Below are 25,265 nucleotides of genomic sequence, written 5' to 3' on the forward strand. Positions count from 1 at the left end.
CATGTACACCACCAGAGACACGACCTTGCCTTCCTTATTTCATGCACTGTGGCATGAGGCCCTCTTAACTTCAGCAAATAGCCCCCAGGCAGCACGGTAGAAATAGACGGCTTTCATGCACAATAACCAGAAAAATGTTTCCTTGAATAAAATCAATTATTTTCCCTCTTGCTCTATATTTTACCAACCGTATACGGAAACCGGTAGTACAATGGTGGTCGGCTGAAGTTGGTTTTCTGCTGGACCGTGGCATGCATTCTTGGGGGCGGGGGAGAGAGAGAGAGAGAAAGAGAAACCGCAGCCCCGTATTTCTACCCATATGCTTAAGTGATCTGGATATACACTGTTATAGCTTAAATGGTCTGGAATTGCACCGGGAGTCATTGAAGTAAACTGGAAATGGGCCACTGGCAATTGAGTGATTTGCTAATTTTTCTTGGGCCACTTGAGTGGTTTGGTTATTCATCGCGGGCCACATCAGATGATTCCAAGGGCCACAGGTTGAGCATGTGTGTTGTAAAGTCTGCCACTTGATACACCAAAAGACTGCTGGGAAAGCAAACAGCTCGGATTTTTCGTTGCTGAATTTTTTGTTTTGCAAAGGCATCAATGGAAATCATTTTTATTTCCAAACGGGGACTCCAACTAATTGCCAATCTTCCGTATCTTAACTTAAGGTGGCTATACACGTAACTGCACACTTGACAAGCATACATGAGCACTCTTTTTGCACAAGCATTCTAGAGCGTGTATATTTGTTGGCTAATGGCCCGCTTTCAGGGCCAGTCACCTCGGTAAAATTTTGAGTCTGGTCTGGTCTGGCATCGTTGGTAAACTAGTGGCGTGAACTAATTTTATAATGCACGTTTGTTCAAGCCCCGCGTTTTCGCAAGCATAACCATGCGAGTACCCATATTAGCCTACGCGCCCCAGTGAGCTGTGCTTGCGAGTGATTGAATTAGCAGTTGAGATGATCAGTGTGCAAATGAGTGAGTAATTGAGCAAATGTGTGCATGGAAGAGCAATTGAGGTCAGTATGGAAACGAGTGGGCAAACGAATGAGCAAATGAATCAGTGAATGAGCTAAGTAAAGAGAGCAATTAAGTGAGTGATCCAGTAAGCAAATGAGTGCCCCTAGGGCGCTCACTCATTTGCTCGTCACTGATTTGCTGATTCGCTCACTCAATTGTGAAGAATTCTTTGTCAGCGAATTTTCCGTAAATAGCTTCAGTGTACGAACTGGTGCTTGTGCCGCGTGGAGACGAAAGGGAAGTTGTCAAGCTTCATTGACTTGAAATTCTGGCGGGGTGGGGGGGGGCACATGATGATAATGTCAGTTCATATATACGAAAATGCATTAGATCAGTCGGCTTTAACCTCGACGCTGGGGGGGGCATTGCTTCCCCCCTCTCCGTATTTCCGCCCATGTCTTGAGCTTGCAGTTACGTCTGTAGCCGCCCTCACGTATTTGAGTCTTTGATGCCATAGTCACGTTTGTTTCCTCAATGACATATGGTCATCGTCACATATGTTGAAGTCTTCTGGTCGTTTTTTCTTCCCTTTTTCTTAAATATGTAGAAAAGAAACTGGCAACAGCTTCATCCTACGTACTTATTGTTGTTGTGTGCGTGTTTATCGGGGGGCAAAGCGATCCTTGCGTGTGTTTTTCTTTTTATCTTCAAAGTAATACCGGGTTTTGATAGTCTCACTTATCCGGGTTCTGTTTATTTGAGTTCATTAAGAACCGGTTGTTTTTCGATTCCGTTCCATTGACATCCGCATGACACTCCGTTCGTGAAATTTCGATCGGAAGCGAAATAGGGCATTTAAAACAAACGTCAAGCGATCACCTAATTGTTCTTTGGTCTCTTTCATCTGTGATATGGCAGCAGCTCTTTTCGCATGCACGAAGTGTATGCAGAGATATCCCTTCGAAGATCTTTCTCCGGGTCATCAGCTATGCAAAGTAAGATATCAATATCCGTTATATAATCGATGAGAAAAGTTATTGCTATTAGTTTCTATGAATTTTCGCCAACTGAGCTTATTGGCGGGCGCCAAGCATTTGTTGAATGGTGTTTTCTCTTTTCCTTCCAATGATTTCATAAGCGAGGTTGCCGCCAAATGGGTGATTTTTTTTATTAGGTAAGGTTCTCTGACCAGTTGGCGACGCCAAACATCTTCAACATCATAGAAAATGACTGCCAAAAGAAAAGTTGCACAACATTCAAGTACCCCCTCCCCGAAATAAGCTCTATAATCCAAAATGCAAAAAAAAAGTAACATCAGCGATCAAAACCAACCAAATTCTTTGTGTTAATTGCTCTTCAAAACCATTTTAGTGATACATTTTGGACAAGAAACCATGCTTTTGCTGGTGTGAGACCAGTTTCTGTTGAAAACTAGGAACAGCTATAGTAGATAATCCCTTTTTTTCTTTGACGACTTCCTTTCTAGATTTTCGGTGATTTTCTTGCTGGTTGATGATAGTCGCAATTTCCTTCTGTGTGATTTTTTCCACCCCGGTTTGCTATTATTATTTTCTTAGGCCTTCTAGGCTGCCATTCCTTGTTTTATTGTTGGTTATCATGTAGAGGTGGCGTCACCTTTTGAGGTCGCTAGTGATAAATAGGCTTTTGTATAGAGCGCTGCACAGTGTTATCGGAAAATATAATTTTGAATGGCAATTCCATTTTTAAACCAGACATGCACCTCGTCCATATTCCTCTGAGGAACTTCTAATGAATTGATACATGTTGGAATGTGTGTGTACGTATAGTGAACCTTCCATGAAGTTTGCTTCTGTGTAATGCTTGTTATATGTAGTGCTGCCATCTGCAATCAATTTTTTAAACAAGTTTTTTCTCAACTTATACTGATTGAAGTGTACTGAATGAATAATTATACTGTTGTAGGCCTGTTTAGTCTGTGACGAGACTTTTTGACAGCGAGATCGGCTCGCATTCGCGCCTCAAAGTTGGGAACTGCAGAAAACCAACTTTAGCCGACCACCACTGTGGCAACTGTGGGTGCGACAACCCAGCATAATTACCCAGGATTCTGGTCTGGCGAAATCGGTGGGGTTTGAACCTGGATCCTCGCGATGCAAGTCTGTCACTATGACCACTTGACTAAGGGTGGTTTCACTCCTGTCCCAAATTTTAAGGGGTCGGGAAAAATGAAAAAAAAAAGACGATAAAAACAAATGACAAAAACACTAACAAAAAGACATTCTGGAACATGCTAGAAAAAAAATCCCCAAATGAAAAACTGATTTTACAAAGGAGCTGCTGCTCTGTTTATTGATTTGCAAACGTGCTGTGGGCAACTTGATTAACACTGCAGGATTAATTGATCTGGAACGGTACCGCAGATTACGTAAGTGATTTGTAAATGTGTCAAAGGTCATTTAAACAATGTGTTATTGTGCTGCAAGCTGCTCTGGAACTGTGCCACGGTTCACAAAAGTGAACTAAGTATGTGTTTTGGGGGGAAAGCTTATCTTTCCATAAGTGTACCAATGTAGCAATTTTTTTTTATGTTTAAACTAGTGATTCTGTGACAGCTGCATCTGTATAAGTTTTGGCAATCCTTTATTCAGTTTTTCGTGTATAATTTTTTTTGTAGTTTTACGCATTTCCCACCACATTTCTATCGATTATTACGTATTGTAAAGGGAAGGTAGGCTTTCATGGCCAAAGTTTATAGTAAATTTCATACCTTTCAATCTGCGTGTGTGTGTTATGGCGTGTTCCAAGCTTCTTTGAAGCAGATTTTTCGTGTACTACTGCGGTGGACATCTTCAATGCTGTTTTTGGTGAGCAAAGAGATGAAACGAGCTCCTTTCCAGTCTCCAAGCTTTTGCTTGGAAAGGATCAAATTTATTGTTGTCACGTCAAGCAAATGACATGTTGAGATTGATAGGATGTGGTGACTTCTAATTGGGTGGGATCGGAGTCTTCAAATTTGAATGGTGAGGGGGGGAGGGTCCAAATTCGGAAGAGTTGATTTTCTAACCACCCTGATCTTGGTATTTTGGATTGTCATGTGCCATATCTTGCTTAAGCGCAGCCTTTCTTTGTTCCTGATGAAATTATCTCTTTGCTTAGTGATCTCAATAGCTTTGCAGTTTAACTGTAGTTTAACAGTTTAACTACAAAGCTATTGAGTAGATACATTCGAGGGGGTCTGGTGCCGCAATTGAGAGGGTTCGAAAGGTTCACTCCATCTAAGCATGGAGAGCTCGATAAATCTGGAAAAAATTCAAGTGCCAATCAAGTATTTTTGGAGCCAATAGTATTTGTTTTTGCTCCAGCTAGTAATTACACATAGAAAATTTTAGGCGTCAATATCAATTTATTAGTTGCCATGGCTATCTGGGATTATTATTTGGTCATTGTGCTCTTGTGTTTAGTATTATGTATGTTAGGAAATGTGTCAGTGGGCGAAAATATAAAACTCTTAACATGTTTTGAGCATATTTCTTTTGTGTAAGGGCTTATAATTTTTTATAATTGCTATTTTATATTTTCCCCACAGGACTGTCGTGGTGCCTTCCCTCTGGTGAAATGCACATACTGCCGTACTGAATTTCAAGACAGGTAAAAATTTTTTGCTTCACCTAATTCAATTTGATCCTAGTGTAAGAGAAATTCAGGCATTCCAAAGTGGTTCAGTGAAGTTGTCTTGTAAAACAGTTTGTTTGTTAGTAGGTTTATGTCAGAGCTAGATAAACCCCAGGCACCAGGTCACCATGTTGACTAAGTAATTAGTGTTGGGGACTAAAATTTTCTATGTATCATTATTAATTTGGAATCTGAGGACAATACAAGAATTTTCAAATTTATATCAGTGTGTCGGTCTATTTTGAAGACGGTCACCATGTCCTGGAAAAGCCTAAAGAAATATTGATTCTGGCAGGTTTTTTGTGGGGGAAAAACGTTTGGCACCTATAAATCTTTTTGCGATTTGTCAAGCCCTGGTTTATGTTGTTTTACATGAAAACAAACTTTTCCTACAAGATGAATTAACCAATGAAATCCAGCAATTTTCGAGAAATACAGAATAGAAACTAGACTGTGGGTTTAGTTTTCAAAGGATAAATATTAGGTAAACATTTTTTTTGCTAGGTAATGAGAGAAACGTTGAAGAAGAAATGAAAGTCATTGATTTATTTTTTAAATTAAAACAAAACATTTTATGGATGTTTCCATCCAAGACAATTTTTAATTAATTTTTATCCTTTGAGAACTTAACCCACTGTGTAGGCCTATCGAAATTATAGTAAGGATCTAGTTTTTATCACATCATGTGATTTTCATTTCCTATTTGTCGAAAATCATTGGATTTCTTTGGCTTTATGTTTTGCCAATACCAAATCAAGATAGTTATCACTAGCACATTGTTTTATATTTCAGATGTTATTTAGGGGTCTGTCCAGCCGAAATCTGGGTCTGAAAAGCAGACCCTTCACTAATTTTAGATCTGAAAAAATGGACCCTTCACAAGAAGCAAATTAACAAAACTATAATCTTGGTGTTTCATTTTATTTGTTGATAAATTAACTAGATTGTCTCGCTTTCCGCAAAATTACCTACTTTACATTTTCACGGATGTGAGGAAACTTTTCACTAAAATAAAACCCTGCAAAAAAAAAAAAAAAAAATTGGTCAGACCCCTTACTATTTAATTAAAAAGGTGGATGTAGCAAATAGTTTTACCATAATGTACCAAATAATTTTTTGAATTCTTTTAACAAAATGTTTACGATTGATTCAGTTTTTTTATGAATGGTTCTTTTCTTTCACTATTGTGCTAGTTTTATATATTGCAATTTCGGTTTTTAACGTGTGGTATTTTCTTCAGTTCAAAAGGAAGCACCGTAGTCTGTCGGAAATGTGAATCGAATGTTAAAGCATATGGGAAGGTAAATATGTTTTCTACTCCTTAACTATATGATTTTTATTTTATTTTTACTGTTTTTTCTGGGATTCTGTTAATTTAATCAATAAATTTCAATAAAAAAGAAAAGATATTCTTGAGATTTGACTATTAAATTAAAAATAATCACTATAAATATTTTTATCATTCCTGTTCATGAAAAAAAATCAGAATGTGTTGCTATATTATGCTCTTTTATCCCCTTTTTTTCTGACAGCCAACAGCATGTATTTATTGTAATATTATTGCTGCCTTCATCGGTTCCAAGTGCCAGCGCTGCACAAACTCTGAAAAGAAGTATGGGGCCCCGGTTACATGCGAGCAGTGTAAACAGCGATGTGCATTTGATCGGCATGATGAAAGTCGCAAAAAAGTACTTCAAAATATTTCTCTCCTTCTCTCTTGAAAATCTATCTCATTTATTGTGTAAAAACTAGGTTACCGTATATACTCGTATATAAGCCCATTTGTGTGTAAGGTGACAACCCCCCCCCCCCAAATTAAAGATCACCAAAATGATAGAAAATTAATAATATACCGATAAAAAAAATTTTAAACCGTAAAAAATGTATAAACCAATCCTAAAAAATTCTATGTATTTTTGAGGGAAATGTATGCTTCCAAGATATAAAAGTTATAATGAAAATGAACAAAACCTTCCAAATATTTTTAGTCTACTCATTTACCACTTTATGTGACAGCATTAAAACATTTTCTATCATATCAATAGCTACAGTATGGGCAAAAAGGCATGGTTGGACAAAATTGTCAGTTTACAGGTCATATAAGAGATTGTTCGTGGGGCCACAAACTATTGTAATCGTCATGCTGTATGGATTGGTACCTTTTTTTTAACCCCTTTGACGTAGAACTGTCTTCATGTAGGGGCTCACCTGCGCACTGCCTGTTGGCTTCTTGGTGTATGGGGGGGGGGGAGCCCTAGAGGACCCAGTAATGCTGAAAACATGGCTTCATTTTAGTATTTTTGTCTTCCGCAACTCGGCGAACAAGTTTACCCATTTTGTGGGCCGGAATTAGAGCACTTCGCTGTATGAGAAAGGGGATGTTGATAAAACTCTGGCTGAATTGTTTTTGTCAAAAAACTGACCTGTGTATAAGTCAATCCTCCCAATACATGAAAGATTTTCGGAACAAAAAAAATTGGCTTAAATATACATGGTATATTTTTATATGCTCACAGTCAATTTTGCTTTCATTGTTATTTTAGGTTATTTCAGGCTTTCAGAATTTGGATGTTCATATTTTAGTTTACCATGTATGTGGCCTAAATATTTTTATATAATATTTGTTGTTTTATACAGCAATTTGAAAAAAAAAGTGGAAAAGTCAGCCTAGAAGTACCTGTACAAGGATGACGTCACTCTCCACTACCTTACAAAGGTTTTTAACAACTGGCTGTTGTGAAGATGAATTTTTGGAAGGAGAAAATTCAACTACCTTTGCAGGAAATCAAACACATGCCCTTTCACTTTTTGGGTGAATGCCCTAGACCACCAGACTACAAAGGCAACGAATCTCTCAATCTTTCCTTGGAGCTCAGGTGCAATAAACAGAACCATACGAGGGCACAGGCCAAGCTTGCAACTGCTTATATGGCAACCAGATGGTGACTTATTCAAGGGGATGATGTCACTCTCCGCTACTATACGAAGGTAGCGGAAAGTAACATGGTGCATGCAACACTGAAAGTTTCAGTGAAACCACAAGGGGCCAAGATTACTAATCCTATGTGACATATAGCCATATTAATTACCATTAAGCTATATTGAACAGTCAGTTTACAAAAATGACCACCAGCGTTGTGAGCCATGTGTTGAAGGCTCCTGGGTTATTGTTATCAAAAACAGTCCCAGTGTGATTATATTGAGTAGTATATACTGTATTTTAATGATACTAATATTTGTTGAATACAAAAGAAATCAAATATGTGAAAGTTAGATTTGATCCTGGGGGAAGTGCCATAAAGAGAGCGATACTTGACATATTTTTTTTATCCTTTTGCACACCGCAGTGCATATGTTTTAGTGTTGCATGTTCTGAAAAAAGTACCGCATGAATATTAATATGTATATACATTTATTTCAGCTGGATGGTAAAATGATGTGTTGGTTATGTACGTTATCTTACAAGAGAGCTTTGGCAAAAACCAAACAAAACAGTTCGAGTCATCATGGAGCTGTTTCCCTCAGCAAGTCCAGCCATCATCATGCACATAAGCGTTCACATTCAGGTCATTCCGGCAAACATAAGTAGGCTACTTACTGATCATCTCATTCGAGTATTTTTATTCTTGTAATGATGTTCCACAATTTTTTATTCATGATTTCATGCAATATCGTTAATCTTACGTGATACTGATAATGGTTATATTCATATTGTTTTCTAGAAAAAAAGAGCATAGCCCAAGTAAGAAAATAAAATCTGAAAATGTGAAGTCCATGAATGGTACTTTACCTACAAGGTTAGTTGATGTGTGGTTCATTGTCAGATTGTAACTTTTTTTTTGTTATTATGGTAGACTTTCAAAACAGGTGATATTTTTCTTGCTCATAATTAGCGCTATTGATAAATACTGAAAAATTGAGTTTTTTCAGCTGTTTCTATTGTTTAAAAATGTGATGCTATCATTGGACTTGATTTTTATTTATTTATTTGAAATGAAAGATAGGTTTTGTTTTATCAATTGTATTTGTCTTTTCTTTTCAGTGAAAGCAGTCTTCTTGATCCATCGATGAGTGACCATGTTGCTGCATTGGCGCAGCTTAAAGATCAGATCTCTTCCTTACAAAAGCAACTTGCCCAGAAAGATGCTCAGATGTTTACAAAGGAGAAACAGGTTAATGATCTCAGTTATCTAGTAACAGAAAATATTTATTCATGTTTTCATCTTCCCCCACCCCTGCTGTAAAATATACATGCTCAACTCGTAGCCAGCAGGTCACGTGTGTCCCTCGGAGTCATCTGACATGGCCTAAACCTTAAATCTATTTTGTAAAAATGAACTAAATGCCACATTGTCACTTAAGTGACCTGCCATGCAGTTCCATATTACTTAAATGACCCCCAGCACATTCAGAGGGCACTCAAGTGACCTGTGGCACATTAACAGATCACTTAAATGACCTGCAGTGCAGTTCCACATCACTTAAGTGGTCCATTGCACATTACCAGATCACCTGATTGGTCTGCAGTACATTTCCATATGGTCTAGTGGTCATAGTGACAGACTCCTTGCATCGCGAAGACCTGGGCTTAAACCCCCCATTGTTGCTACAGTAGTGGTCAGCTGAAGTTGGTTTACTGTGGTTCCTAACTTTGAGGTGTGAATGCGAGCCGATCTCCCCATTAAAAAGTCTCGCCGCAGAGAGCAACAGGCCTACAATAGTAAAATCTTCAATCATTATGCTTCACTCATAGTTAGAAAAATTGATGATATATGACAGCATTACACAGATACAAACTTCACATTAGGTTCATAACACATATATTCACATTCTGACATGTACCAATTCATTCGAAATTCTGTAGAGGAAAGTTCATGAGATGCATGTGCAATTAAGTAGCAGTAGTAGTACATTTCTCCATATCCCTGGCACATTCCCAGATCACTGAAGTAACCCACAGCACATTTATAGATCACTCAAGTTACCTGTGGCACATTAAAAGACCCACAGTACAGTTTCACATTGCTTAAGGGATCCCTGGCATGTTCCCAGATTGTTAAGTGGTCTTTGGCATATTCCCAGATTGCTAAGGGGTGCATAACACATTTCCAGATCATTTGAGTGCTTCGTAGCACATTTCCAGATAACTTGAGGGGTTCCTAGCACATTCCCAAATCACGTAAGCAACCCATATCAGTTAAGTGGTCTGCGGCTCATTTCCAGATCACTTAAGTAGCCCGCTGCACATTTACAGATCAATTAAGTGGCCAGCGACATGTTTTCAAACCAATGGAATGGTCCCATACTGTTCAAAAACTTGAGCACCCTGGTATATATATGATATGGCGGTGATCTTCCCCCTTTAACTCATGAATTACCTTTGAAGTTTGCAGAGATGAAGGCACAACATGGGGTCCTGGAAAGAGAACTGAAAATGAAGATTCAATCTATGACAAAGCAGCATAGTGATGTTGTTGAAGATTTACAGGTATGATTTTATTTTTATTAACTCGTACTTGACAGTGTATGTGTAAACTTCTGTTTAAAAAAAATTTGACCATTCCAGAAACTTGCAAGATCAGTCTGCTTGCTTAAGTTAGGAAGCCCATTTTCACAGTATGGCTGTAATTTACCACCCATCTCATCATCCATGAGACTCTTAAGCATTAAAGAAAAAAACCTACATTTGTATGTGTAATTGGCAGCCTCCCAAATAGCCAAATTGGGTTTTCTATTTTGTTCAAAACAATTGAAACTTCTGAATAAGAATGGATTATTACAAGTATTTTTGTGCATCAATCTCAATTATTTAAATAGGCATTGTAAGTGTTTGTTGGTTATGTATGTAAACCAGGTGGGATCCAGGGTAAATGGGGCCTATAGCTCCTCCCAAAAACTGAAATATAGGAAAATTTGTTTTTCTCTTAAAATATGGGATGGACCTACAAACCTAATCAGTTAGTCACCCACTCCTGAGAAGATAAATCACCCTGTATTTTCTCCAGATGTAAACTTAGATGACTTCAACCCTAACACAACATGTATAAAAAGATGCAGGATTTCTTGTTTGTTTGTGCTTTAACAGCATCAGAAGGGGGGGGGGGCTGTAGAAATATCACGGCATTGTGTGTGTGATGCTCTTATGAGGGGTATGAGCAAAGAAGGGGGTACTCTTGATGGCAAATAAAATCAATTCCAATTTGATTGATATCTGAGGCAATGATATTTGTGATAAATCAATTTTTTGTAATAATAAAAAATTAAGAACACAATGAAGAAATGACATCAAAACTATTTTTTATCAGTTGAGTTCACACTATTCAAGCGTGTACTCTTCTGGCATGTTCTTTTGCTCATTTGGTCTATGTCCATACCACTTTAGTTGCCTGTTTGGCTTGGAAGGCTTCCGAAAGTCAAATGATGAAGCCATGTAAGTCAGGTGGTTTGAACAATTCAATGTTAGATCTCTTTGATGTGCCAAAAAAAGATAGAATTTATTGGGCTACTAACTAATTTGTCATGACATTTTTGCCTCATGACTTGTCATCTCGTCTACTTTACTCATCAACTCCCACGAGTACGACGCTGAGCACAAATAGTGTGTACCCACAGTTAACGACAGTCACAATGCATATACATTTTTGTTTCTACTAAAGAAATTATGTGTTATTTTTAGGGTTATTCATTTCATAAATGTTTGTACATTGACTATTAAGATTTCTTATTTTTTATTTTCTACTAGGCTAAAGTTCGTGTGTTGCAAAAGCAAGTTGTCACTCTTGGCAGAGCAAACAAAAATAAAATTAGCACTGACAGCCCTCAACGTTTATGAACATTATCATCTCAATCCTTAGTTAGTTATTTTCAAATCACTGGGAAACCAAATGTGTGTGTGTGTGTGTGTATATTTATATACAGTGCCTCATAATGAATATCCTACCTTAAAAATTCTACCACAGTTTTCTTTGAGAAAAAAAAGAATTATGGCAGAAACGTGTCTATAGCATGATAACTGCGAGTTTGATATGGGGAGAGATAATTAAATGAAGAAATTTACTGCTCTGTGTGCAATTTGAATGTCTAGATGAACATGGAAGTTACGAATCGGTACATCTAGTATGCAGTAATGGCCACATTTTCCCAACAAAAACATTCTATTGAATGGAAAAAGTGTTCTTTAAACTGAACCAGAGATATCTGGTGTGACAATGATTGACATAAATCATGTTAAGATTGACGAATTTAAATTCTGTCTCTACAGCGGCGGTATTATAATTTTTCTGTAGGCCTATGTATAACAATCAAAATGATGGCACAATAGCATGTTGAATGATATCTTTCAAGAGGATAACATGCGATTGCACGAAGCTTTTATCAGTGGTCATGCCTTGTGAGATGTCCAAATGAAATCCTTCACCGATTCAATCCTAAAATCAGTGACCTATTGGCTGCTGAGTGAATGATTTTCAGTAGCCTTAAAATGAAGATGAGCACGTGTTGACTATGGGTCAGTACTAGGCTCTAGTACATTAGGATATGATGCAAACACATTTCGGATCAATGCCACGCGCTGAATCCCTATGTATCAGTCCTAATACTTATCAATAACTTCATAAATTCGAAGCATAAGCCAGAAGACATGTATTTGGAAAAAAAAATTGATTAGTTACTTAATTCTGTGTTGTATGTCAAGTTTCATTTCAAGCATTCCCTCATTGTGCGACATTTCTCTCCCCCTCCCCCCTGTGAGGTAGTGCATATTTATACATGTATTCACCCCTATTTATTAGTTTTATTTATTTCATTCAGACGTTGACTTTTAATATAATGTGTCAAAATTGAATGTTTTATTATGGTTGTGCTTTTGATTTCCCTAGGCCAAAAAAATACTTTTTTGGCGATATATTTTAAATACAATGAAACTCCTATATAATCATACTTAAGGAACTGTTATAAATGATATATTGTTTTGGATGGAATTTATTAACACTATGAGTTATGTTTATTGGGACCATAGGTGAAGATACAAATGGAGTATTGGGGGGAGGGGTGTCCCAACATCAATGATGGAGTGACTGATCTTATGTATATGCTTATACACTGGCTTCCAAAAAGCACACAATGCTTGCTCCTCAGGATTGGATGGTGAGTGGAATACAAACAAGTGGTACTCTGGCAAACAGTCCCCTTCATGAAGAGCCTTCAGCACAGTACCAGCAGATATTGTCTTATCAAGTGATGCTGCAACCATGTATGTAACAGTTCTGGAGGTCATCTGTCGATTGCACTTGGCTACTATACCAATATACAGATCATCAGAGGTGTTGGCAACCTTTGGTTGACCGAGAACAGGTCTGCAGACAATGGTTTGACTTGTTTGGAATTGCTTCCATAATCATAACATTGCTGTATTAACTAAGCGGAATTGATGAGTGACCGCCATAATGGTTACATCCATGGTTGCAGAGTCACTTGATAAGACAGTATCTACCAGTACTGTACAGCAAAGGCTCCATATGAAGGGACTGTACTCCAGGGTACCACTTGTGTGTGTTTGACTCACCCATCCAATCCAGAGGGGGAGCAAGATTAAAGTGGTGTCGTGTTATATAAGCCATTGTGTGCTTCCCTTTTGGAAGTGAATGTACATGAATTGACATCATCTTGCTTGTCCATCAGCCTTTCAACCCTATCTCCCTCTTATGGTCAGGACTGAAGAATAAATATTGCTATTTAGGCCTTTAATTATAAAAGAGGGCATCGTTATATATATAGGATTTTCACTGAATATATGTTATTTATCGTTAGGATTTATTAGTTTTGCAATCACTGATTTTTCTCATCTTTGTCGATTTCTTTTGTTTGACATCAGTCATTATGTTATGGCTTGTTGGTCCATTATGATGTGTTTTAACCAATATTTATATTCGATAAATAAAAAGTTATTATGATTGAATGTATGTGTAGTGTTTAGTGGGGAGTATTTTTCTTCTAATTTAATGTATCATAATTTTGTTTTTTTACAAGAAACAAGGTGAAAGTTTCTGTAAAAACACATAAAATGGAAAAAAGGATAAAAGCTTTTCTCCTATTTTACTTGAACAGGGATGGGTACATAGGTCAGTCTAAATTGTGTAATGTGGATGAGAAACAATGTTATTTCAATAAGAATGCCATCTTATTGAAGTTGGCATTTCAATGCATATTATGGAAATTGTGTCACAAATATTCAGGATGTAATACAAGTTCACATTTATGGGCAGATGTAGCGACAGTTGAATATGCCACTCTTGCAGAAATTCTATGCAGTAGCACACCTTATATGATGAAGAATGAATCTCTTAGTCTTCAATCTATCACAGTTAAAAAAATTTTGTCTCGTATGGTAGTGATTTTCTTTAATTTTAAACCTTTCATCGGCATCAACGAGATCACACCACCTTAAAAGCCTTTTATTTTAGCATTGACAAACCCAGACACTTTGTTGAGCTGATTTCTCAGTGAATCAAATTTTCCAATCTCCCTTCTGCACCTGCTGAAAATCAGAAGTTAGCCTACTTCATAAAAAAGAAGCTGACATTTTGCTGGAAGTTTATTGATTGTTTCTATGCCAGGTGTTAATGGAATTGAGGCTAAATGATTATGAAGAAAATGATCGCCATTTAGTGATCTACACTTGTAAAAGCCTTTGAATTTAATCTGTTTATTCCCAACATTGGGCCCATGCCCTAAAAGTGGACAGTTTGAGTTCTATGAAGACTTTTAACCTTTTGAGCTCTATTTTTTTGTATCGGTTCAGATTTGTAATATTTAAACTACTACTTGATAACTTCTTGCTCTGGTTTTCTCTTTCAGTTGAAGGGGGTTTGACTAAGGGTTCTAAATGTTTTGTGTTCCACGGAAAATTTGTGCCAGAAAGATTAAATCCACAGACCCCCCCCCCCCTGCTAATAAAATGAAGAAAAACGAAGGCCACAGACTCCTTTAAAAAATAATATTCTGTGTAAAGCTTTGAAAAGACTGCGTCAATTCAACTATGAAGTTTTATTGGGGTGGTGGAGACATCTGGATTTCAGATATGCTTTGGTGAGGCATGGTCTTTTTAAAAAAAGGTTGGGAAACATTGATTTAATCGGATTGCAATAGGTCTGCAATTTGATTCCCTTTAGAAAAACCACAAGTCTTTTCCTTTTTCCAAGTTCACCTCGGCATAGCATCTAGAAAAAAGTGTATTTCTCTATGATTTGTTAAGGTTTGAAGACTCCAGATAATTTTTTATTGTTAAAATTAATTTGCTTTAAACCACTATTCGCTTTTGTCGTCATTTCTAAGCAAAGCGACCATTTCGAAGAAATCATAATGTGATATGACCCATGTTTGCGAAGGACAATATCACGCACCGTAAGAAATATTGCACCGAGACCGATTCCATCTATTAGTCAAAGTTGTAACTAATTTCACAAACCGGCTTATTTGGACCCCACAGTGGTGGTAAGCTGAAGGTTTGGTTTTCTGTGTTTTCCAACTTCAAGGTGTAAATGTGGGCCGATACCCCGTTAAAAAGTCTCGCCACAGAGAGCAAACAAGCCTACAATGATACAATTATTCAATCATACTTCACTCATAGTAAGGAAAACTGATGGCAGATGGCGGCGCTACAAATAACTAGCATTACCCAGTTCATAACACGTACATTCCAACCAACTCCAATTCGCTGGAAGTTACGCAGAGGAATGGGGACGAGTTGCGTGTGTGGCTTAGTAGTTGTAGTCTTTTCCATTAAACGAATTGCAGTGTTTATTTCATCTTTTTGTCTACCACTGTTTCCACGTTTTGCATTTCAGAGTTAGGGAGTTCTTTCTAAAACACTGTGTGTGTGAAGTAAATATTTATATTTTGAATCGTAGAGAGAGAGAGAGTTGTGAAAACAATCTATATCCACGATTTCGGTCCGTTTCAAGCTTCTAAAAAAAAGGGACATCTTTTTTTGAAAGAGTCGGGACGGACAACAGAAAATACAGAAAGCCCCGTCAAGTACGGGTGTGACTTGAAAGAAAAAAAGCTATAGTTTTATTACATAATATAGGAAGAACGGCAAAATATCTTACACAGTCAATGAAAATTCCATCATATGGTAGATGGTGGTGACGCCTGCGTCGGCTGGAAATTGAACGAAATTTCTAAGATAAGGTTTCGTCTCTGTACATGTTCTCGAATACAGGGTGATACTGATATTCCTTTACACATATATACTCGTGGGCAAAACTTTAAAGACTGGTGGAGCACATCTAAACGAGTAATTTTCGTCATACAATGTATACAGGTAGTCGGGACGCAAGAGGTTAAATCACAGACGGCGTCGTCGTTGTAATCATGTAATCATTAACGCTGGTTTCGGCACTTCTCTTTGGAAGCCCGACGACTATACCGGGAGTGTTTTCCAACAAGAGTCGTGCCAGATTGATAAAACCTTTAAGTGGTTGCGGTGTCTGTGCCGAACAGGCTCCTTCTAGTGTCCTGTTCCTAAGTTTAAATTGTAAAACCGGAACTTCGCATTAGTGACAGTGACGTCTGCAGAGGTGCCTTTACATGGGGGGGGGGGGCTTGGCAGGCTATAGCCCCCTCCTCCCAGGGGTGTAGAGAAAATTAGTTAAATAGGAGAAGGTGACAAAGTTTTTTTATATAGCACACAGGTGGTAAAACCATAAATCTGTTTCTGTCTATAGAGCGAGGGACTAAGGCAGTCAATGAATGATCACACCAGTACCTAGACAGTTTGCTAGCACGTGGGTGACCTAAAGAGTGCTCAAGAGCTTTTTGTGTAAGTGAACAAAAGACTAACCTCGATAGCAAAGGACTAGGTCGGTAAGTGACCTGGAGAGTGCCATGTGAGTGATAAAAATGAGTGATGAACTTTGATACAGAAGCGTATATTTACCGGAGTGAGGGGGGGGGGGGCAAGCCAAGCACGCAATCGTTCAGGGCGAAAAATATGTGGTATGAATGGTCAGTAAAATTAGACTAGAATGGGAGAAGAGAGCGCCGAAATTTATATAAAGCCCACAGCCGGAAAAACCTTTAATTTTTCCCCTGCGTCTAGCTGTTCACTGCTTGCATTACTACTGTAGATTCAGAGCTGGGGAAATCCCAGACACCCGAAATTGGTATTGTTGCCTAAAAGTTTTTCTTTGTGTAGTTACTAAATTGCAGGCTGAGACCAGCACAAAATGTTTGGAATTTAGCAGCGTATCTGCCAACGTGAAAGAGGGTCACTGTCCTCTGAAAAAGTCCAAAGGAGAGCATTATTTTGGACCTTTTTCTTTGGGTAAAATTTTTTTTTTGATGCCTAAAATTTTTTTCTGGTTCCTAGATTGTTTTTGTGATTTGTCTAACAATGTTATAAATATAGAATTAGTATAGAGTTTTTATTCTTAGTCTATATGGCAGTGTTTCTCAGAGTGTGCATCGCGGCTCCTAGTTGCGTCGCCAACCTTTGTCAGAGGCGTCGTGGCGAGCAGGAGATATTAATTTGTGTGTCTATTATATACACACACTTGAAGCAGTGCCGTCTTAACGCATGGGCCCACCCAGGCACGGCCCGGGGGCCTCACAAAAATGAGATTCATTTGAAATTTTCTAGAATTCACCTGGTAGGGCCTCAGAAAAACCACTTGGCCCGGGGGCCCATGATGCTCTTAAGACGGCCCTGACTTGAAGTGGTTCTTTTATAAGTAAAAATATCTACCTCCTAACTCTATTCTGGGGAATCATCAATTGGGCAAGGCAACCACGGGTGACAAAAGTTTGAGAAACTGGTCTATGGGTATGACCATACCATTGTACGACGAAAATTGTGTGTTCAGATGTCTTGCTCTCCTTATAAAGTTTATTACGTTAAAGTTATTACATCGCTCCTTATAAAGTTTCCCGGGATTTCTGATTCACCCTGTATGCACTGTATTATATACTCTACACTGTACAATTTTCCTAGGGTGATATTAATAGATCTCTCGCCTGCATTTCAACTGTTTAGTCGATAAACACGACGTGGACAAGGTTTTTTTGCTCTTCTCGTCACCAACAGCAAGAAACCTTTTGAATACAGTTCTACCGAATCTTTTCTTATATACACGCCCCACACCGGACTCATCATTTGGCGCTGGACAGCTGCGCAATATCTTGCGTGAATCGCAATCCGTAGTCATTATTCAAGGCGCAGCAACAGAGGCAACTCATCCTCGGACCGTGGCACCGATGGAAATTCTGCTGGTGCCTCCTGGAAGCCAGGGCAATGCGGTGTCTCCGGCATATCGCGCAGGGGCATCGTAGATCGGGTAAGACCTGTGACGTCGCCCGGAACAGGAAGTATTCCGTGCTCGGAACCGTTATCCACGCCGGCATGTTCCAAAGCTGGGGTGATGGCGTGGCCGTGGCTTGCTGGTTCGTCAGTGTCGTTGACGTCGTGTCTATTCCACCCAGCGCAGGAAGCTGATGGTTATGCTGGTGGAAGTCCTGCTTGGGTCTCGGCGACGGTTCTTGCCAGAAAGAGGCCGGCAATTTCCTCTGCCGTAAGGGAGTCACTGTCGCTACGCTGTTGCTGCTTGCGGCCTCGGCTGTAGATGGCGGTGGTTTGTCGCTTGAAGACGGATGACTGGTGTTAGCCATTTTACGGCGGAGTCTCTGATGGACCTGAAACGAAATTTGTCAGTGTTGAGGATATCAATTACATTAAACCTCTGAGAAGATATTTCTTCCGAAGTGCACACACGAAACATTAGTTACGACTAGGGTTCGGATTTCTGTCCGCATTTTTTTTTTCATATTTCGCTATTTTTACGTGATAGAGCATATTTTCAAAATTGTAAGGCATATTTCGCATATTTCATAGTTTTCGATGAAAAGTTAATTTTTACCCACTATTCAAATTCTGCTTCAGACTGGTTTTTCCGGTTCCCGCCTCTGACGAGAGCTCTTAAGCCGGATTTGCCTAGGAGTAGGCTTTTTTCGCCGGGTGTGAATCGAACTGAATCATTTCGCGTCGGTAGAAGCGTGTTACATAATCACGCTACGCATTTTTGTTTTCCTAGCGTGGCGCGCAAGATCAGGGTGGCTTTATAATAGCATATGGCCCAGAAATCAGCTACTATGTCGTCTGCTTGTTTCGGTTTGAAGGGAAGTGAAAAAAAAAACAAAAATGAAGTGATGCGAGGATCCGGGTTCGAACCCCACAGTGGTGGTCGGCTGAAGTTGGTTTTCTGTGGTTCCCAACTTCAAGGCGCAAATGCGAGCCGATCTCCCCGTTTAAAAGTCTCGCCACAGAGAGCAACAGTCCTACAACGGTAAATCATTCAACCATAACACTTCACTCATAGTTAGTAAAACTGGGGGCAGATGACAGCACTACACATAACAAGCATTACACAGAAACAAACTTTACGTCAGGTTGCACTACACGTACACGCACATTCCCGCATGTACCGATTCATTGGGGGGGGGGTTCGCGGGGGGGGGGGTGCATGTGTGGTGTAGCAGTAGTAGGTAGGGGCTCGGGGATCCATGATGTTCTTAAGTCAGCCACCTCGTTGGGCAATTTGCCTGTTGTGGCGTTGTATTTGTATTTGTATTTGTATCCAGAAGATCGGTGAAACGAACGGCGCACGACGCATTTAGCTCCTTCAGAAACAGTCGGCCAATCACGGCCAAAGTGCTGTCGTGAGGCGTATTGCGCTCTGTAAGGAAACAGTCATACTTTTTTTCAAACCGAGCACAACTCAGGTCTATCACCATCTATGGCCGATTTACTACCTAGTGAGTTGCGCCGGAAGTGTATCTGTGTGTGTGTACCTACCAGTCTGAGTACGTATGTAGTGTTGTGTTTGATTTTTTAGTGCTGCCATCTATATTTCAGAAGTGAAGTGAGTGATGTGTTATGATCGAATTACATTTGTACTGTTTGTAGGTCTGCTGCTCTCTTTTCAAAATGTAGATCGGCTCGCATTCGCGCCTTGAAGTTGAGAACCACAGAAAACCAACTTCAGTCGCGATCACCACTGCGGCAACGGTGGGGTTCGAACCCGGGACCTCGCGACGCGAGTCCGTCACTAAGACCACTACTACTACTACTAAATCGCACATGTACCTCGTCCATATTCCTCTGCGGAACCTCTGACGAATTGGTACATGCGGGAATGTGCGTGTACGTGTAGTGAAACCGGACGTGAATTTTGTTTCTGTGTAATGCTTGTTATGTGTAGTGTTGCCATCTGCCACCAGTTTTTCTAACTATGAGTGAAGTGTAATGATTGAATAATTAATCGTTTTAGGCCTGTTGCTCTCTGTGGCGAGATTTTTTTCATGGGGCGATCGGTTCGCATTTGCGCCTCGAAGTTGGGAACCGCACTAAGACCACTCGACCGCCACAGCGGCAACAGTCATACTGCTTTTCCTATTGGTGAGTAGACGGTGTGTCGAGCAGCAGCGCGATTCACGTTGCACGCGGCACAGAAAACCTGCCCCTAAGAAAACCCGGCTTTAGGGCAAGGATTTTTATGCGCTATAGCTGAAACGTCGTTGCTGATTGGTAAAAAAATCCTGAAATTCACGTTTTTCGACCAATCAACAATGTCATTGAATTTTTAGAGCATAAAAAAATACTAGCCCTTCAACGACACTAATGTGTGGCTGCAAATAGATTAATTTGAGTTAAATTAAAAGGAAAAATTGGCTGAAATTGATCCACGGGGGCAATTTTTTTATCGTTTGTAGGAAATTTTGAGAGTTTTTACCAAATAAAAAGAATTACTCTTTCATATATATATATATATATATATATATATATACACTCATGTCCATAAATTAAGGATAATTCAGAATCACACGGAAATCGAAATCTGAAGTAAAACTTTCACCTGTAGAATTATCACACACATCTGCAAGAATGATATGCAAATTTCAGGAAGCCACCAGATGATGCCGATAGTACGTCACAATGACGAGAGTGTAAGAGGGGGGGGGGTATATAAGGAATGGTGGCAAAGAAGTGAAATTGTTCACAAGAGTTCTGTAAGGCGCTCGGTGCCATAAGCGAATAGTTATGACACAGAGGGCGCATGTGGATGATTTTTTACGTGGTAGAATTATCGGCCGCCTGGAATGTGGACGTACTCAGATGGAAGTATCCGAGGAACTTGGAATTGCCCAAAGTGTTATCTCTAGGCTTTGGCAACGATTCCAAGATAACGGAAATGTCAGTAGACGTTACAGTACAGGTAGCCCCCGAGTTACAACGCCGAATGAAGACCGGTATTTGGCAGTAACTGCCAAAAGAAGCAGACGGAGCGCAGCATCCGACCTGTCTCGTCAGCTATCTGCAGCCACGGGTACCACAGTTTCAAGGCAAACCGTGTACAGACGTTTGGGAGATATTGGTCTATATGCTCGCAGGCCTGTCAGATGTGTTCCGCTCACGGCAACTCACTGTCGGCAGCGATTAGCCTGGAGTAGAGAACATGCAATGTGGACATCGTCACAGTGGGCTTGTGTGATATTTTCCGATGAGTCCAGGTTTATCTTGCAGTCTGATTCACGTCGGACTTTCATATGGAGAACGCCAGGTACCCGTTACCACCAAGACAACATCATTGAACGACACCGTTACGGTGGTGCAGCATTGCTCGTTTGGGGTGGAATTATACTGGGTTCCAGAACAGATCTGCATGTTCAAACGGGAACCACGAAAGCCCAAATTTATCAGGACATCATTCTGGAACAACATGTACGTTTGTTTAGGGATGACAACGCCCGTCCTCACCAAGCAAACATCGTAAACGAATGCCTTGAATCTGAGGATATAACCCGTATGGAATGGCCAGCATTCTCACCTGACTTGAATCCGATAGAGCATGTGTGGGACATGCTTGGCCGACGAGTTGCAGTCCGTCAACCACCTCCTACATACATGTGTACCGGAAATGTGTGACTTAAGAACATCATGGATCCCCGAGCCATTTTTTTTTGGAGGCCCTACCTACTACTGCTACACCACACATGCAACCCCACCCCCCCGCGGAACCCCCAACGATATCGGTACATGCGGGAATGTGCGTGTAGTGAAACCTGACGTGAAGTTTTTTTTTGTGTCTCTGTAATGCTTGTTATGTGTAGTGCTGCCATCTGCCACCAGTTTTTCTAACTATGAGTGAAGTGTCATGATTGAATAATTAATCGTTGTAAGCTTGTTGCTCTCTGCGGCGAGACTTTTTTAATGGGGTGATCGGTCCGCATTTGCGCCTCGAAGTTGGGAACCACAGAAAATCAACTTCAGTCGACCACTACTATGGGGTTCGAACCCGGATCCTCGCATCGCGTGTCCGTCACTATAACCACTCGACCACCACAGCGGAGTGCTCAAGCATGTGAGTGATCATAACAGTGACTTCAGAGGCATATTTACTGGGAGCGGGGGGGGGGGCATACGAGCTGTAGCGCGGCCATTTGAGGAATGAGTGGTCAAGAAAATTGGACTAGGTTGAAGGAAGGCAAAATCTTCATAGTCCACAGGAGGCTCAAAGATAAATGCGGCTCTGGATGTAAAGAACCGCATTAACTTCCATTCGATTTCGCTATATTTGGTTTTTATTACTGACACGACGGAACAATTTTTTTTTTTTTGACGTAAATAGAAATTGCAAAAGTGTCCTCATCCCACAACAATGCAACTTCCCAATCGTGTAGTGTATCTTTAACAATTTGGGGAAATATTTCGCAGACCAACGATTGAAGAACACTGAACTGTAAACTTAAAAAAAAAACCCATTTTAAATCAACAGAAATAGATAAATATAGCATATAAAAGTATTTTCTCTTTCAATATTTTAATTTATTTTTAATATTAAATTTTTTAAAGTTTTTCATTGTTTTTCATCACACACGGGATTCCTATGCCCATGCCTGCGTAAACTTCTGCTACTTATCCCGCTAAGACACCACTGGCTACAGCACACATGGCAATAATTGATGTTATGATATGATTGCAAAAAGTTTCCTGAATGTAAATGAACGTAGTTTTAAATGGAATTCTCAGATTTGATACAGAGTCAAAAACGGCAAAAATCGACAAATATTTCAATTAGTTTCTCCTTTATCAAAAAAAAAAATATAAAAAAATAAAAAACACCCTTCGTGAGAGAAAACACAAACCGAATACACCTAATTACACCTTTTTTTTTTTCAATTTTCACGAATTTTTAAAGTATCTACGAACGTATACTACTATATTTACTAAAGTATCTACGAACGTATACTACTATATTTACTAAAGTATCTACGAACGTATACTACCATATTTACTAAAGTATCTACCGAACAACCCGGTATAATAACACATTAGCTTCATGTTTAATTATTTTGAAAGTACGGATGTTTCCAAACAATGAATGAAATTTATGAAAGGAGAGATGAAAAACAACGATGTACTTTTTTTTTTACGTGCGTAAAAATTACTTCAAAAAGCGTACTATAAACCACTATAACAATGTAATTATTAATTGATAATAAATATCATGCAGAGTACCCTGATTAACAAATTTATTATTTTAGTTTTGTTATTCATCAAGCGGAAAACAATCAAAAAAGTCTAAATGATAAGTAAAATGAAGGAGAAAAAAAACAAAAAAATATATAAATATTTCTATAGTTAGAAGTATCAAATATTATAGTTTTTGAGTTTGTTTATTATTATAAGAGTGCGTTATGGATTTTGTACATTTCATTAGCATATTTCAATTACTATAATCCATGAATTAAAGTAATACAATTTTTGGAAAGAAAAATTGTTAATATTTTTAAATCTGTGCTGGATAATTTCCTTTTAATTAGTGAGAAATGCTTTGTAAAATTACTTACCGCGTTCAGTTTTCCTACAGGAGAGAAAGAGAGAAGATTGTCTGAAACTCTTCACAAACTTCTGACCAACAAATGACGGTAACAAATCCTCCCATAGCGATAATCCCAAACTTTATCAAATCTCGCCAAATCTAACTACAATCTCGCCAAGTCCCGACACCAAATTGCCTTTCAAGAAATTTTGGATGTAGGAAAAAAAGTAACTTTATATATATATATCTACAAAATATATATATGGAAATGAAATTTGTTGTGACTTATTTTCTTTATCGATTAAAGATGCTTGACCAGAAGAATACAAAGTGTTTTCCTAGAACATGGGTTTTCAACTAGTGTTACGCGGAACCATGGGGTTCCGTGAAAGCTTCTTTTTGGGGTCCCACATGATCAAACATCACGGAGCTCTTTATAATCCTGGAACCCACAGAGTTTTCAAAGAAAATGTTCTTGTCCCTAATACTCACAAAGCTATTTTGAATTTTAACGAGGGGTAGTATCTTTAAAAAAAATATCAGCAAATTGAAAGAGCAGTGTAAATTAGGGAGAGAAACATTGCCAGTTAGTTTTTACGCTGCTTTTTTCCCCACTTTCTTCCGTTTTTTGAATCCAAATATCTCAGCGAATATTGCACTTGGAAACGTGGTTTGGACTCAGGAGAGACAGGGCAACAACTTTTTTAATTGGGTGTTTGAGGACAGGGTGTCCGTATAAGAAGTTTTTACTTAATATTTTAATAACTATACGACTCCTTGCAACGTGAATGACGTATCTAAAAGTTTCTGCGTGTTCTTTGGGTACCTTCTCTAATTGGAAGTATAGCCCATAGAATAGCCCAAACGGTTTGGCAGTAAAATGCGGCGAGGGGAATTAAGTAATGGCCTGTATATATATACAGGGTGATTCAGAAAAGATAGGAAAAACTATAAGAGGTGGGAGTATACACCAATACTGTAATTGTCATCAAAGTTCTAACATGAAACGCAACGGCCGCTCAGCAAACGTTACAACGGGATTCCTGTTGAAATTTATCGGGAGAAAAAGAACAACACCATGCATGCAAATGTGCAAAAAAAACAAAAAAACCTGGGGAAGAAGAAAAAACATTATACACAAAATCTGCGTCACAGTGAATAAAAGGCACGGACTCAGCATTACTAAAGTGCGCCATTATCACGTACGTTACAACTGTTAGAACGATTGCACGCTAGAATAAATTCACAGGGCTGGCGTCCGCTTGCCCTTAGACAATGCATTTTTTGATGACAATTGTTTGTATTGGTGTGTACTATATCACCTCTTAAAGTTTTTCCCATCTTTTCTGGATCACCACTATGTAATAACATTGAATTGGAACTAGTGCTGCCACCTATCAAATAAAACTGTTGTGATTCTTCGATAGTAGTCGATGACCAATTTTTAATTAGTGCACTGCATAGAAAAAAATTAATAAAATTGTGATATTGATATAAATATTTTTCAAGCAATAATATCAATTAAGTTATCCAGTTGGCTTAAATGCTTTAACAGTTGATGTTTGCATAAGGTAAATTAAGATCAGTAAAATGCGTAAAACAATCTTGCGATCGTTTGTGAAACTGTTTTTTTTTTGCATGAGATTTCTTTTGCCAGCCATCGTACGGCATGGGACAAGGTATCTAATGCTTATATTTCATTACTTGAATATGATATGAACGCACGTAGTGACGACCTAATAGTTGCCATACTAAAAACTCTCGA

The 25,265-nt window shown here is 38.9% G+C and overlaps 2 protein-coding genes across 2 annotated transcripts; one reads left to right on the forward strand and one right to left on the reverse strand.

Moving 5' to 3' along the window:
* Nucleotides 1-1,600: 1,600 nt before the first annotated feature.
* On the forward strand, nucleotides 1,601-13,581 carry LOC149064779 (protein FAM76A-like). Its single transcript, XM_089254858.1, has 9 exons — nucleotides 1,601-1,966; nucleotides 4,540-4,601; nucleotides 5,866-5,926; nucleotides 6,158-6,313; nucleotides 8,047-8,210; nucleotides 8,348-8,422; nucleotides 8,668-8,797; nucleotides 10,012-10,113; nucleotides 11,368-13,581. The coding sequence occupies exons 1-9, from the start codon at nucleotides 1,883-1,885 to the stop codon at nucleotides 11,455-11,457; spliced, it is 924 nt and encodes a 307-aa protein (XP_089110984.1). The 5' UTR covers nucleotides 1,601-1,882; the 3' UTR covers nucleotides 11,458-13,581.
* Nucleotides 13,582-17,378: 3,797 nt separating this feature from the next.
* Nucleotides 17,379-23,607, reverse strand: LOC149064780 (uncharacterized). The gene is made up of 2 exons (XM_089255022.1): nucleotides 23,529-23,607; nucleotides 17,379-18,314 (listed from the first exon to the last, which is right to left on the reverse strand). Exon 2 carries the CDS (start codon nucleotides 18,288-18,290, stop codon nucleotides 17,775-17,777), a length of 516 nt encoding a protein of 171 aa, XP_089111148.1. The 5' UTR covers nucleotides 18,291-18,314; nucleotides 23,529-23,607; the 3' UTR covers nucleotides 17,379-17,774.
* Between the last annotated feature and the right edge of the window lie 1,658 nt (nucleotides 23,608-25,265).

Source organism: Pholcus phalangioides, unplaced genomic scaffold (genome assembly GCF_987345545.1).
Source record: "Pholcus phalangioides strain wild (caught in Gottingen) unplaced genomic scaffold, Ppha-v1.0 ptg000042l_1, whole genome shotgun sequence".
Classification (NCBI taxonomy): domain Eukaryota; kingdom Metazoa; phylum Arthropoda; class Arachnida; order Araneae; family Pholcidae; genus Pholcus; species Pholcus phalangioides.

Excerpts from the sequence above, each read along its gene's own strand:
- LOC149064779 (XM_089254858.1), top strand. The coding sequence starts at position 1,883 with ATGGCAGCAGCTCTTTTCGCATGCACGAAGTGTATGCAGAGATATCCC. Across the intron at positions 6,314-8,046 it reads ATGATGAAAGTCGCAAAAAA|CTGGATGGTAAAATGATGTG; the intron begins GTACTTCAAAAT and ends CATTTATTTCAG. Across the intron at positions 8,423-8,667 it reads AATGGTACTTTACCTACAAG|TGAAAGCAGTCTTCTTGATC; the intron begins GTTAGTTGATGT and ends TTTTCTTTTCAG.
- LOC149064780 (XM_089255022.1), bottom strand. The coding sequence starts at position 18,290 with ATGGCTAACACCAGTCATCCGTCTTCAAGCGACAAACCACCGCCATCT.